The following is a 14,132-nucleotide window of genomic DNA, read 5'->3' on the forward strand; positions in this document are numbered from 1 at the left end:
GCACCATTAATAAGTTATAATTAGCAGAACATAATTGCTTTATTCCCATTATTGGATACAACTCAATTTGATTGGATGTTGAAACTGGTTGCGGTACAGAGGGTGTACGTGAACTTTTTGAATGTTTCAGTTGTTTTGGACTGAATTGTATTTTAGATTTAGTGTCCCTTAAATAAAAAAAAAATATTTCAATGGTTTAGTTATAATAAATTTTGAAATTAGCAAAGTGAGACAAAAATTAAAATTCACATATAAAAACTAAATTTAAGAGGAATAGGCTATATTCATGCCTTTATATTTCCCAAAATGGCATTCTAGCCATTTCATGACTTCTATGTTTAATGACTACATATGAAATGCAACAAATATGGATTTCAGTTCATTATTTGGCCAAGTACTATGGACAATATATTAGGGCCTGATTCAGAGCCGTTCGCTATTTGTGGTCGTTCGTTCAAAAACAAGGGGTGGCTATTCAAATGATCCGTTCGCAAATTGCAGTCTGTTCCCACCTCTAAGTCTGAACGAGCGAGCAAAACATACGCTCGTTTATTTGATAAAAACGCCCCCTGGCCGCACGCACCATACGTCATGTCCGCTATTTATTAGATTAATCGAGTACATCGTACAGCGTATGAACTGCTCGCTATTCTTGTGGTTGGTGTTTTCAACCGCTATTTTGCGAGCAGTTCTGAGTTAAAAAAAACCAAGTGACGTGGTCAATGACGCTGCTGTATTAATTATGCACTCCCTTAAAACGCCCGTTTTGACCTTTAAGCACGCCTGCGTTCGGATCTCCACTCCCCGTTTTCAAGCACCTTCCCCTGTTACCACCCACATACGCCTCATTCTGTCACTCAAAATAGCAGGCCCTCGCTATATTGCGTACCAACGATTTTCGGCCGCACTGACTGGTTCGTGCATGCGTACTAAAAACCGTACGCATGCGCAGATGTGCGAACATCGCTCGGAACGAGCGTACTGCCGCTAGCGAGTGGCTCTGAATGAGGGCCTTAGTCCACATCAGCCAGTGTGTACCCACTATGAACGATCCTTTGCACTCCCGCGAGGTAGTTCATCGCATCGACAGATTGAGCCTACATGCAGCTCAATCTGTCAATTTGATGAACGACCCCATGCTTGTGAAGGCGGCTGGTGAACGACATATCATGCGGCTGTTCACCAGATCATGCGGTGTCAAATGACTGCACGATATGTCGTCCAGCGCATCGTTCGTCGGCCCAGTACACACATCGTCTTTACTGAATTCTCAGATTTACCAGCTAAAGGGCCTGATTTAGGGACCGATTCAATTATAGAAGATGTGTTGTCGAACTACTCATGATGTTCAGCTACGCACATACAGTAAGCACCATATACAGTGGGTAAGATTCCTGTGCTCCTCTATGGGGTGAGAGTATGGCATATTGCAGCCAAGTCGCTGCATACATTGTTAAACGAAAAAAAATGTGAATTTTGCATTTACGTTAAACTGTATCCATACAGTTACATTTCTATGGAATATTGTAAGTTGCACATATCTTCTTAACTTTAAATCTAGCACACAGATAAGCCTTACACAAAAATGCAGCCTTCCTAATTATCAAATCAGAAACATGCACTATTCCTAAGGGGCAGGTGAATATACACCTCCTAAATTATATGTGCAAGTCAAAATTGAATGCTTTACTAAGGGGCATGGTTGGCTTGCATCATCATGAATCCTCATACGAGTGCACACTGTCTCGCAATAGTAAACATAAAATATAACTTTTATTAATTATTATTAATAGCCACCTAAGTGGTAAAGTTAAAACACAGCAAAATCGGGAAAAAAATAAGAGTTTAAAATACTGGTTTGTGCTCAGTCACTAATGTCTCCAATTCATGCACTCGATAGTGTGCTGTTTAATCTATGAACCTCTTGTAAGGATCAATAATATCATATAAATATATTTATTATATGTTTAGTAGAAAAAAAAGTTTGGTCCCGCACCAATAACTTTGTTATCTATCTATCTATCTATCTATCTATCATATATATATATATATATATATATATATATATATATATCTATACTAGCGTTCCCGCTAGGCTGTTTTAGCGGGGCGCGGCGCCCTGCCCTCCTTCTGGAGGGCAAAAAGCACCCTGCCCTCCAGGAGGAGGGCAAAAAGCGCCCTGCCCTAACAGCCTGCGGGAGCCGTTCTCACCCGCGGGACGCAGTGTCCCGCGGGTGGACAAACATGCGGTGACCCGGTCACCACCAGAGAATAGACGCCGGGCGCATGCGCCCGGCATCTATTCTCCCTTTCTGCAGCGCTTGGGGGCTGCCCGGCATGTCCTTAAGCGCCGGGCACGCCCCCAAGTATGACGAAAAGGGGAACGCGTCTTATAGACACGCCCCCTTTTCATAGCCACGCCCCCTTTTCGGACGCGCGCATCTTCGGCGCGCGCACAAGATTGCCCTCTCTAGCTCCGGCGCCCTGCCTGCCGCCGGAGCTAGAGGGAACACTATATACAGTGGGGCAAAAAAGTATTTGGACAGGCACCGATTGTGAAAGCTGTTGCACTTTAAAAGAAAAGAGAGGTCTGTAATTTCCATCATATGTACACTTTATCTGTGAGAGACAGAATCTGAACAAACAATTCCGGAAATCACGTTTTAAACAATTTTTTTGTATATTCTTGCGGAAAATAAATATTTGGACACCTACCAACTAGCAAGAATTCTGGCTTTCACAGACCTGTTACTTCTTCTTTAGGAAGCTCATCTATCCTCCACTCGTTACCTGTATTAATGGCACCTGTTTGAACTGGTTAACTGTATAAAAGACACCTGTCCACACCCTCAAACAGTCAGACTGCAACCTCTCCACCATGGCCAAGACCAGAGAGCTGTCTAAGGACACTAGGGACAAAATTGTAGACCTGCACAAGGCTGGGATGAGCTACTCGACAATAGGCAAGCAGCTTTGTGAGAAGAGATCAACTGTTGGCGCAATTATTAAAAAATGGAAGAATACAAGATCACTAACAATCTCCCTCGACCAGGGGCTCCATGCAAGATCTCACCTCGTAGGGTATCAATGATCTTGAGACCGGTGAGGGATCAGCCAGAACTACACGGGGGGACCTGGTCAATGACCTCCAGAGAGCTGCGACCACAGTCACAAAGGTTACCATTAGTAACACACTACGTCGTCATGGATTCAAATCCTGCAGCGCCCGAAAGGTCCCCCTGCTTAAGCCAGCACATGTCCAGGCCCGTCTAAATTTTGCCCGTGACCATCTGGATGATCCACAGGAGGATTGGGAGAATGTCATGTGGCCAGATGAGACCAAAATAGAACTTTTTGGTGAAGCATGGGGGTGAAAACATCATGCTTTGGGGATGCTTTTCTGCAAAGGGGACAGGACGACTGATCCGTATTATGGAGAGGATGAATGGGGACATTTTGGGGAAAAACCTCCTTCCCTCAGTAAGAGCATTGAAGAATCAACGTGGCTGGGTCTTCCAGCATGACAATGACCCCAACACACACTGCCCGGGCAACTAAGGAGTGGCTCCGTAAGAAGCATTTCAAGGTCCTGGATTGGCCTAGCCAGTCTCCAGACCTTAACCCAATAGAAAATCTGTGGAGGGAGTTGAAAGTCTGTGCTTTGCCCGGCGACAGCCCCAAAACATGACACATCTAGAGAAGATCTGCATTGAAGAGTGGGCCACAATACCTGCTGCAGTGTGTGCAAACCTGGTCAAGAACTACAGGAAACGTTTGACCTCTGTAATTGCCAACCGAGGTTACTTTACAAAGTATTGAGTTAAACTTTTTGATTGGCCAAATATTTATTTTCCGCAAGAATATACATATAATTTGTTTCAAAATCATAGAATGTGATTTCCGGAATTTTTGGTTCTGATTCTGTCTCTCACAATTGAAGTGTACCGATGATGGAAATTACAGACCTCTCATCTTTTAAAGTGCAACAACTTGCACAATCGGTGGCTGTCCAAATATTTTTTTGCCCCACTGTGTATATGTGTGTGTGTATATAATTATATATATATATATATATATATATATATATATGTTAGTCCAGACACTAAGTAATATGACAATTATCCACAAGTATTAACCTCATAAAAATGAGGACACGTAATATATGCGTAGGTGCTACCTGAAAATTTTCTTGGTTATAATTGAATCAACAAAAAAGAGAAAAGACAACATTTTTGTTTGGTGCACTCATTGGGTCTATATGCTTTTGTCAAAGGAATATGTTTTCTGGAATATCTAAAATTTAATTTTTATTCTTAATTATTTAAAAGGAAAGCATAGTCCAAAAAAAAAGAGAAGAAAATATGGCGAATATTAAAATATAGTTTAAAGTTTAGAATTGTAAAGAATGTGATATAGTATGAAGAAAGATGCTTCAGATGATAAAAACCACCTGTCGCCGGTCAGTCAACGTATTAATTAAGTGTACTACCGTATTGTATAAATCTGTATTAAATATATTTTATTCTGACACTCTTAATAAAAGGGCTTATATAATTCTGTATAATCACATGCAGTTGCTTGGCTGATTATTATACAATAATCTGAATTGATCTCTGTACTGCCGTGTACTTCTTTATAACATACAGGTAACGTTGTACATAATGTAATCAGATATCTGGAGTGATTGTGGTATTCATATGTTCACTCAGAATATGTGGTGGCTATCTTAAATAAAGGATATTACTTGTTGTATCTCAGTAGTGGTTACAGTGCTACTTAATCCTGAATAGCATTTATCTCCACTGACAGGGTTTTGTGATTCCCAGAGTTACCTGACAGTTATTATAGAGTACAATGTTGAGTCCTCTCAACTTACTTTAGTAACTATTATTACTGTAAATCCTCCTCACCTCACCTACAATCACTCTCGTATCATATACACATTGTTGCAATCTGATAAGTACGTGTGATATTAAGTTGAGACATCTGTTGGTACCAGGGCCGTAGCTAGGGTAGTGCGACCGGTGCCATCGCACAGGGCACCACAGGTCAGGGGGCGCTGTTTGGGCCTGTCAAATTTCTGTTTATTATCATTCTCCCTGGTAGCTTCCTCTAATTTCATCCCCAGCATCTCCTGGCCTCCCCTATCTCTTCCCTGGTCCTTCCCCATGAGTACATTCCCCTTTTTTGGGTGCATTATGTCCCTTTGAAAAACGAGGGGGGCGCCAATGCTCTTTCTAGGCACAGGGCACTAAAAAGTCTAGTTACGGCTCTAGTTGGTACTATGGGCCTGATTCAGACCCACTCGCGAGCGGCTGTCCGCTCGCAAGTGGGTCGATGTTCTGGACTGAGCATGCGCACGACGGAGGGAGCCTTCGCTCGTTGTGTCTGATCAAAGGGGGCGTGCTGTCGATGTTGTTTGACAGCACGCCCCCTTTGGTAGGAGTGCCGGGGGCGTGCCACCCTGACGGGGGCGTTCCCACGGGAACGCCTCCCGTCAGAAGCCGGCCCACTGACATCACTAGTGATGTCAGTGGGAGTGATTTTGGCTCTGATAGAGCCAAAATCACTCCGGAGCTTGCGGTTGAAAACCTCAACCGCAGGCTCCGGCTCGCAGTTTCGATGGTCGCGATGGTCAAGACCATCGCGGCCATCAAAATGCACGCTCGTATAGCCTGTGGGTGGTGACCCACAGCTATACGAGCGTCCAGGAGGACGCTCCATTTTCATGGAGGCCGGCCCTCATTCAGAGTGTGCGCTCTGCTCAGAGCGTACGGCTCTGAATGAGGGCCTATGATCACGGCAGCTTGTGGTACGCAATGATCATTCTAGCCTTCAATACAATCGGTAACAAATACAATGTAATCTATTATATATGCATAATAGCATGTTTCAGCATGATAATGCTGTGACCGGCGGGCGTTTCGCCAGAGGGCTGCTTTTTCAAGGCAGTGGATTGGACTTAGTAGTACATTCTAATATACCTGCATATGTCTATTAGTGCAATAATTATATGCTATATAGGCAGCTGTATATTACTTAATAGTGTGTACCCACCATAACATCTGGTGTCTGTCTAGACATTGTCTACTTTTTACTATCTGTTAATTCTCACCCCTGCATTGTTCTTTTATCACATTTATGATGCGAGTGGAATAAAAATTTTGTGAAAACAATAGACTCAGGCACCACGCTTGGCACAGCTAAGTCGCAAAGTCTACGCCACACCAAATGGGGCGTTTTACTTTTATGGGATGCTAAAACTGCGGTAGGCATGCTGGGATATGTAGTTCCACAGCAGCTGAAATGCCACAGAGTGCCTAACCCTGACATAAATACAAAGCAGAAAGATTGGTTACATAGACCAAATAACAAGAAAAAAGAGCTAATACAATACTGCATACTGAAATAGATACACAGTACCCGGTACATATATATGTATATATATATATATATATATATATATATATATAATATATATATATATATATATAAACCATATAATTATGTAGTGCAGATGCCATGTTACGTATAGTAAAATGTATGGGCCTCGTGTTGCTGAATGTCTCACCAGTTTATAAATGGTTGCAGTGTACTCCCCGTCCTTAATCTGCATGACAGCCATTGTCACTGTGTAGTGTCCCAGGATGAAATGCAGCGGTTATTAGCGCAGTACCGCACAGTCGTCTCTCCCATCAGCTAGCCGCGTTACCAAGGCCGCTCACTCAGCTCCCTAGCAACCGACCGGAATCTGCTCTCGCCCCTCCCATGAAAGTGACGCCTGCCCTGTAGCTACTTGCCGCTCGTGTTTTTTTTTTCGATACTATAAACTTTATTGCTAGTGAGCAATACTGAACTGGCATTTTGTAGATAAGAAGAGTTCATCTTCTCCCTGGCAACCAAACAGTAAGTTATTTACTTTTTAACACAGACAAAACAATCCGCTACAGTCGCAGTAAGCTGGTGTTAGACAGGGGTATAGCTTTAGCTTGTCATTCATAAGTGAGTTACTTCGTTTTTTTGTTTGGAAATTGCACTAGAAAGTATAATATAAACACATTGTAGAGTTTGGGAAGAGCACACTGTCTGTTTTTTGGTTTAACGGTTTAGTGATGTTCTCCCTGTTATACAAGGTCACTTATTAGATAGTTATCACATTGTACTCATGCTTGACTTGTGCTAAGAGCCTTCTGTGGCTAAATTACAGCTGTGTCATCTGCAGAACTTTTGTTAGAATGTTAATAAATTTTGGGCTCCTTTAGGGGGAGATTTTTCAAACATTCTAAAGAGAACATCGAGTATATTTACGATTGGTTGCTATGGGTAATACATCCACAAGGTCTGTTTAGAAAGCTTGAGACAAGTTTGACTTACGGAATGTGTGTGTTCCGTGCTTCCATACTGATCACTAGAAATGCGTACCCATACCTCCATATCTAGAGTTTTGCTACTGGAGAGGCAGAACAGGGTGAGCAAGAGTACACCGAGAGCCTGATTCACTACCGTTCGCAACTTCGATTACGCATGCAATCGGCCGATTGTTGCGTTCTGCACATGTTTATGCATCACAGTGCCAGAACCGGCCACTGCATTCGGGACTGCAATTGCAGTGACTATGCAGCCCATCACAGAGTGACTGACAGGAAGTGCCGTTTGTGGGTGGTGGGGATGGTCGGCGAAATGCATGCGTGCCAGTGCGTTCAACTGCCGTTACAGGGGCATGTATAAATTGGCCACTGCAAAGCCATACGTAGCTTGGGCTTCACTGCATGCGCTGAGGTTAGCAATTTCTGAGTAAGGTCAGACCTTGTGCAAGTGTGCGTGAGGCTGCGATGGTACTCCATTTCACCGATGGTTTCGCAGTCTTGCTATATAATACGGATATGTTTAAGGTAAGGTGGACGTCCTTATGTGCGATCGCAATGAATTAGCATACTATCGCAGTCAAACTGCGTGCGTAATTGCTATTGCAATCACAGTTGCGATCTGTAGTGAATCAGACCCTGAGTACAATAAAGGGGGGTATCCACTAGGCGATTTTAGCAAGCGATTGCACAGTAACGATGTCGTTAATGTACAATCGCTTGCAAATCGCGCATGCATCAGGCATGTTTTGGTCGGAAGCGATACGCGTGCACGCTGATCGCTTCCGACATCTATCATCGCCCGTACATGCTGGTCAACCTGACAATACCGGTTCAGCATGTGCGGGGATGATGGATGTGCCTGGACTGAACGAGTGAACGTTCAGTCTAGGCACATCACTAGATATACAAACAAGAGCACGATTGCAATGTCGTAATCGTGCTTTCGTTTGTATATCTAGTAGTGGATACCCGCCTTATGGCTGTGCTTATGTAATTGCATACAATTAGATTTTGATGGCATTTCAGTTGTCCAGGCCATTAAATGTACCTTTCTACTTCAGGGTCCATAGGGTGTCCACAGGATACCTTGGGGTATAGGCGGTGATGGCAGACATCGGGCACCTCAGAGTCAATTTTTCAGCCTCCCATAATGCACTGGGGTCTGTCTCCTATACCCCGCACCCGATCCAAGGCAAATCAGTTTCGTAGGTGTCCCTGAAGTTTCTTCCAGCAGCTTTTGCTGCGATGGTATGAGCATGCAGCATGGACAGGCTAATGAGAGGTTCATGCTGCCGCTCCTTCACCCCGCAGGGCCAGAATGCCGGTACTGATCCGGGGATGCTGGCGGGTACCATGGTCTCAGCTAGCGGGGACCCCGTTATTCCAGACTGTGGCCGGATTCACGGGGATTCAGGTAAGCGGCGGGAACCCGCGGTGGGTTACCGCTGATTCACAGTCTTATTTGTCCCTAGGCAGGGGGCTCCCTGGGGACAGGCTGCACGTGGAGCAAGGTACTGATCCTCCGCTTCCACTAGACCACCAGGGACAGCGGGCTGCAGCGGTATGGAAAATGCTCCAGCGTCCCAGGGGTTAATAGCATGCCAGGGGTGTGTGCTTTCCCTGTCTCACAGGTGGCGCCTCCCCCGCTGCACAGTGCCTTTCCATAGCGGTCTGGCGGGCTGTGGCATTGTTCCTCCCCCGGGCCTGTCTCCTATCAGCTCCTCGGCGCCCATTTTATAAAAGTGGCGAACGCTGCTGGATTCTTATACAGGGGGCATCGTGGTCCGGGTCCCCCGCATACCTCTCCTCAGATGAGGTCAGTGTATGCAGCACTGTTTCCTACCAGGCTCTGTGTCTGCATAGTTGATCATAGTGCTTGTAGTGCAAGTGATTTATTTCTGCATTGTATGTGACTATATGCTAGCGCTGTCTGACTGTACTTCACTCTGACTGTCAGCCATTTTACTATCCATGTCTTTCTCTCCCTTGCGGTGGTGCAGGGTGCTTATTGCTTCACAGTTAAAATGAAAAGCGTTTTTCTGTGTGGTGCGTCACATACACATCGTTTACACTCACATCTCTGAGAGTGAACGTGATTTTTCTCCTCAGCTAAAACGTACCACATGCTCAGTACTGTTAGCAGAGGGTGATGTGAACACTGAGACTTGGTATTGCACTCTGCCATATTTATGCAGTAAGTTCCTGCGGCTTGACAAGCATCAGACAGGACTAGTATTTTGCTTTACTACTATAATGTGTGTATATATGTATTTATATGCTATGTTGTCGCATTATACCCAGTGCATGCTGTGTGCTATTAGCATGCAGTTGTGTCTGTAGGTATGACATACACCCTGCTGTTCCACTCTACCTGTTAGTTACAAGGCAGGTATGTGAGGAGAAAAGATAATTCTCCCTCCCTGGTAGTTCACGCAGTGTTCAGAGTAGTGTCTCTCTCTCTCTACCTTTGTACAGAGACTGACTACTACCTCCAGTCCATGTTGCAGGGATTTCCCATATTGGGCACACTTTTGGCAAAATCCGCATACTGCGCCCTTTCGCCTACTCTTCGCTTCGGCGATGAAGTTTTGCGCGTATGCCACGCTGGGTAGGCGGTATGGGATTCGAGAAAGTAGGGCACTCTATGCTCCAAGCGGGGGTTATAGTGCCTGTTTTGTTGCCTCTGAGAGGAACAGGGTTTTTACACCCGACCCCTTTCTGGTTCTGACACCCAATGGGTCCTACCAGCCTATTCTTAACGTCAAGTCCCTCAACAAGTCCTCGAGGGTCTCTTGGTTCAAGATGGAGACCCTGCGTTCCTTCATATTGGCTATGGAGCCTGGGAATTTTATGGTGTCCTTGGACATTCAGGATGCCTACCTGCATGTCCCAGTTGCTTTAGCTCACCAGCGGTCCCTCAGGTTCGCAGTGGTCAATACACATTTCCAGTTTCAGATACTATCCTTTGGCCTTTCCACAGCACCTAGGGTGTTTACCAAGGTCATGGCAGTTATGCCAGCCCATCTGCGGATGCAGGGGGGTCCACCTGTTACCCTATCCGGACAACCTTCTGCTATTAGCAGGGTCTATGGGGGTACTTCAGGGCCATCTGCAACGGACAATATCTGTGTTGCAGACTCACGGCTGGCTGATAAACTGGAAGTGGTTCCTCCCCTGAGCCTGAGACTACCTGGGGTTTTGGTCTCCACCCAGGAGTCAGCTCGTCTAGGGCCGGGGGAGGTTTCCCTCCAAAACCCTACTTCCAAGAATCTGCTAAGGGACCAAGCTTGCTATCTTTGCCTGAATCTGAGCTCCTGAGGTGGGTAAGCAGGATCCCCGGGCACGGTTTCCTTACCATGGAAGGGAAGCGATTTGAAGCTCCCTAAACCCACTTAGCTGGCTGCATTAGCCAGCTTCCTATGCACCCCCTCATACCACTTCCAGGCATGAGGCTGCATAGGAGAACATTTTATTCCCCTAGGGAAGAGGCTGGGAGACCCAACAGCCCACAGAGAGCTCCGGATCTCCCTTGACCTTCACAGACCACAGGTAAGTGCACTTTTCCTTAAATTATACATTTAACATATATGCATTTCATATTATACATTTTATTTAACAATATGTACCTAGGGGTGTGCTTTTAACTGTGCCCGGCGCTGGGCTTTACTTAACTCAGCCCTTCCATGCTGGGACACTGGGAGCCTCGCTCCCTGTCCCCAGCATAGGGCTCTCAGCTCTGCAGCCTGGGACCATACCCTGGCTGCAGCAGCTGTGCTTTTACTCAGCAGCGCTCAGCTGCTGCTTCCTCCTGAGCGCCGCAGCCACAGGACTCTGGCTGCGAGTGCTCTCTGCTTCTCCGGTCTCCCAGTGTGTGGCCTCTCATCTGCACTGGGGTATCGGGAGCTAGCACTCCCGACCCACCCCTCCCAGAGTGCAGCTACCACAGTTCTCCCCTTGGTGCAGCGCACCGAGGGTTAACTGCCAGCCACGCTGCATTGGGGAGCTGGGGTGCCGGGAGAAGCGCTCCCAGCCCCAGCGGCAGCACACAAGCGCCGTGCAGGGAGCCGGCTAGCCCGGTCTTCCCTGCCTGCGGCGCTTAGCCCTACAGCCCGGGACACTTGTCTCGGCTGCAGCGGCTTCCTGCCGGTTTCCGGCAGTCAGATACAGCCCCGCAGCCCGCTGGGGCGCCGGGAGCTAAGCTTCTGCCCCCAGGGTGGAACACTTAGCTGCTCCCTGCCCTATGTCCTCTGGGGCACTGGGAGCCAGGCTCCTCGTCTCCAGCGTGGAGGCCTCACTGCTGCTCCACCGGAGATGATCCGGGGATGCGGTGCCGACAAACAGCCCCCACCCCCGTGCATCACACACGGCGCCGGTACACATTTTAACACTGGGCGCCTAGCGCCTACAACAGTTTAAAGATGGCGTCTAGCGCTGATGATACAATTAAATGTGGTGCCTAGCACCCATTGTTACTTTAGAAAATGGCACCGCAGCTCAAGGGTTAGCCCCTTCAGTGTCGCGGCAGCCATTAACCCCCGTGTGGCCTGCCTCCGGCCACAGTGCCAAATGGCAGATTTTTGCACTTTTTATTAATGGTTTAAAAATTATAGCAAGCAAGTGTCTTTCATCAAATTAAAGTCTTTCCAGCATATTGGGGTACAGGAAAATATCTGCAGAGTAATTTTGCAGAGTCATTATACAAGTATGAAAAAAGTTAGAATAAGCACTTTTACAGTACCTCTCATCCGCAAGTTCAAAAACCCATCTCCCATCAATGCAAAACCTCCACATACCTGTCCCACATAATTTAACCCATTATTGAATTTTACAGAGAAATTTACCTGAAAACTAACTTGTCTTTAGTGGCCAAATTATGCTTTTTAAACCCCTCCAAGTGCAGAGTTATTCATTGGGAGGAGTGTACCAGAGATTCTGCACTGTAACCCTGATTCAGAGACGGACGGAATGGCGATTTTTGCGCATAACGAGCAATTGCCATTGCACATGCGTATAAGCCGCACTGCGCACGCGGTGCAATTGTCTTGCGATTCTGCATGCACAGGGAACCCATTCGCAAAGCGAGTGACGGGAAGTCAGCGATTGGGGGAGGTAACGGGGCAGGTCTGGAAAACACCAGACCATTTAAACACTGTTACATGGGTGTGCATAAATTATCCATTGCAATTACATACACAGCATGAAAGTCCTCTGCATGTCAGGAGAGCTGCAGTGCTTGTGGCTGGTCGGAACTTCCGCAAGGGCAAGATGGCTTCTCGATGTGTGTCACTGTTACCGATATTTATGCATGTAAACGATGTTGTACGCATATGAGAAGGCAGCAGTGGGAGTCTATGCTCGGGTAAGCTTTGTTACTATTAGCATATTTTCGTTGCTGCGTTCTGTGTGAAATCGCAGCTGCGATCGCATTAGCGTCCATCTCTGAATCGGGCCATATGTCACAACATTTTTATCCTAAAATAAAGAACAAGCAATGCAAGGTTTGGAATTGGATTGCATGCGCATGGAATCTATTCAGCGGCGGTGAGCGCTACACCGCAAGTTTCCCACCTGCGGTACACTGTAGCCAGTGTGTGGGGATGGCACCTACAGGCTGTTTCAGCAGGGTGCCGCCATAAGGGCAGGGCGCATTTTGCCATTTTGAAATCGGGTAGGGCACAGCACCCTGCTAAAGCAGCCTAGTAGGAACACAAAGCAAATTGCATCCCATACTGACCACAAGAAAGACACGTACTATATGTGCTTGTTGGGAGGCAGATCACTTGTGGATGCCCGAATCATGGTGCAAAATCGAATTGATAATGACAAGCTGTGGACCCTTCTAAATGAATCTGAATCCTTCCCGTTTATGCTAACACTATAATGTTGTTGCAAACCGGTAGTACGTTAATCTACATTAATCTTCTTTTCTAAAATATTAAAAAGCCAGATTCTCCATAGGTAGGATTTTATAATGAAATCTGTACTTGAAAATGCTAATGCCTTTTTTTTTTGCTTTTTTTCTGTCTCAATTTAAATGCTTACAATGGGTCTGATTTCAGAGTTGTACGGTATTGCACAGCCACAGGGAAGCGACTGTACAATACCGTACAACTAATATACTAATGCAGCAAGAGGCGTCTGGGGTAAATAGACCCCTCTTGACCACATCACAGATCAAATCTAAATCTCTCTGCACATTTTAAATCTGCCCCACCTGCAGTGCAGCATGGTTTCACCAAGATGATCAGTTGAGAGAGATATCTCTCTCTGGGCCTGATTCAGAGCCGCTCGCTCTGAATCAGTGCCCTCCTACCTAAAATTGGAGCGGCCTCCTGACCGCTCGCATAGCTGTGGGTGACCAAAGGGGGCATGCTGTCCTCCCCATCGACAGCATGCCCCCTTGGTGCGAGAGCCATAAGGACGGCTTGGCCGTCGCTATGCGGGTCTCGTGCACGATGGAGCTCCCTCCGTCGTGCGCATGCATACTAGGGCACCATCGACCCGCTTGCAAGGGCTCAGCGCTCCCGAGCGAGTCTGAATCAGGCCCTCTATTCCCATCTCTGAATCAGGCCGTGTGTGCCTACAAGTACATAAAAAATCCTATATAAAAATATATCAGTATTAGCAACGGATTTATCTTGCCTATATTGATGTATATGCCTTTAAAGTAAAGACCATTAGATCTAAAATGTAATTGTTCCCATCGATCTACTGTTGTCTATACAGTTCTTGTATGTAAAATATTTAACTACAGTGACATTGCAG

At 46.2% G+C, this 14,132-nt stretch overlaps 2 protein-coding genes across 7 annotated transcripts in view; one reads left to right on the plus strand and one right to left on the minus strand.

Moving 5' to 3' along the window:
• LOC148535387 (intraflagellar transport protein 70A) overlaps window positions 1-6,755 on the minus strand; it is an 83,668-nt gene extending 76,913 nt beyond the window's left edge. For both annotated transcript variants that reach the window (XM_088463854.1, XM_088463847.1), the window contains exon 1: window positions 6,572-6,755. In XM_088463854.1, coding sequence (XP_088319980.1) covers window positions 6,572-6,625 — 54 coding nt within the window. In that variant the 5' untranslated portion in view covers window positions 6,626-6,755. The remainder of the gene's footprint in view (window positions 1-6,571) is intronic.
• An 88-nt stretch (window positions 6,756-6,843) lies between these two features.
• The window catches only part of NPHP3 (nephrocystin 3), an 83,816-nt gene continuing 76,527 nt past the window's right edge, over window positions 6,844-14,132 (plus strand). For 3 of the 5 annotated variants that reach the window (XM_088462810.1, XM_088462813.1, XM_088462814.1), the window contains exon 1: window positions 6,844-6,906. The gene's annotated coding sequence lies outside the window, so the exon portion shown is untranslated. Of the gene's footprint in view, window positions 6,907-6,977; window positions 7,003-14,132 lie in introns of those variants that run through there. The other 2 variants (XM_088462811.1, XM_088462812.1) reach the window with 2 other exon arrangements.

The sequence above is a fragment of the Taudactylus pleione genome, unplaced genomic scaffold (assembly GCF_031769625.1).
Source record: "Taudactylus pleione unplaced genomic scaffold, aTauple2 ptg000053l, whole genome shotgun sequence".
NCBI lineage: Eukaryota > Metazoa > Chordata > Amphibia > Anura > Myobatrachidae > Taudactylus > Taudactylus pleione.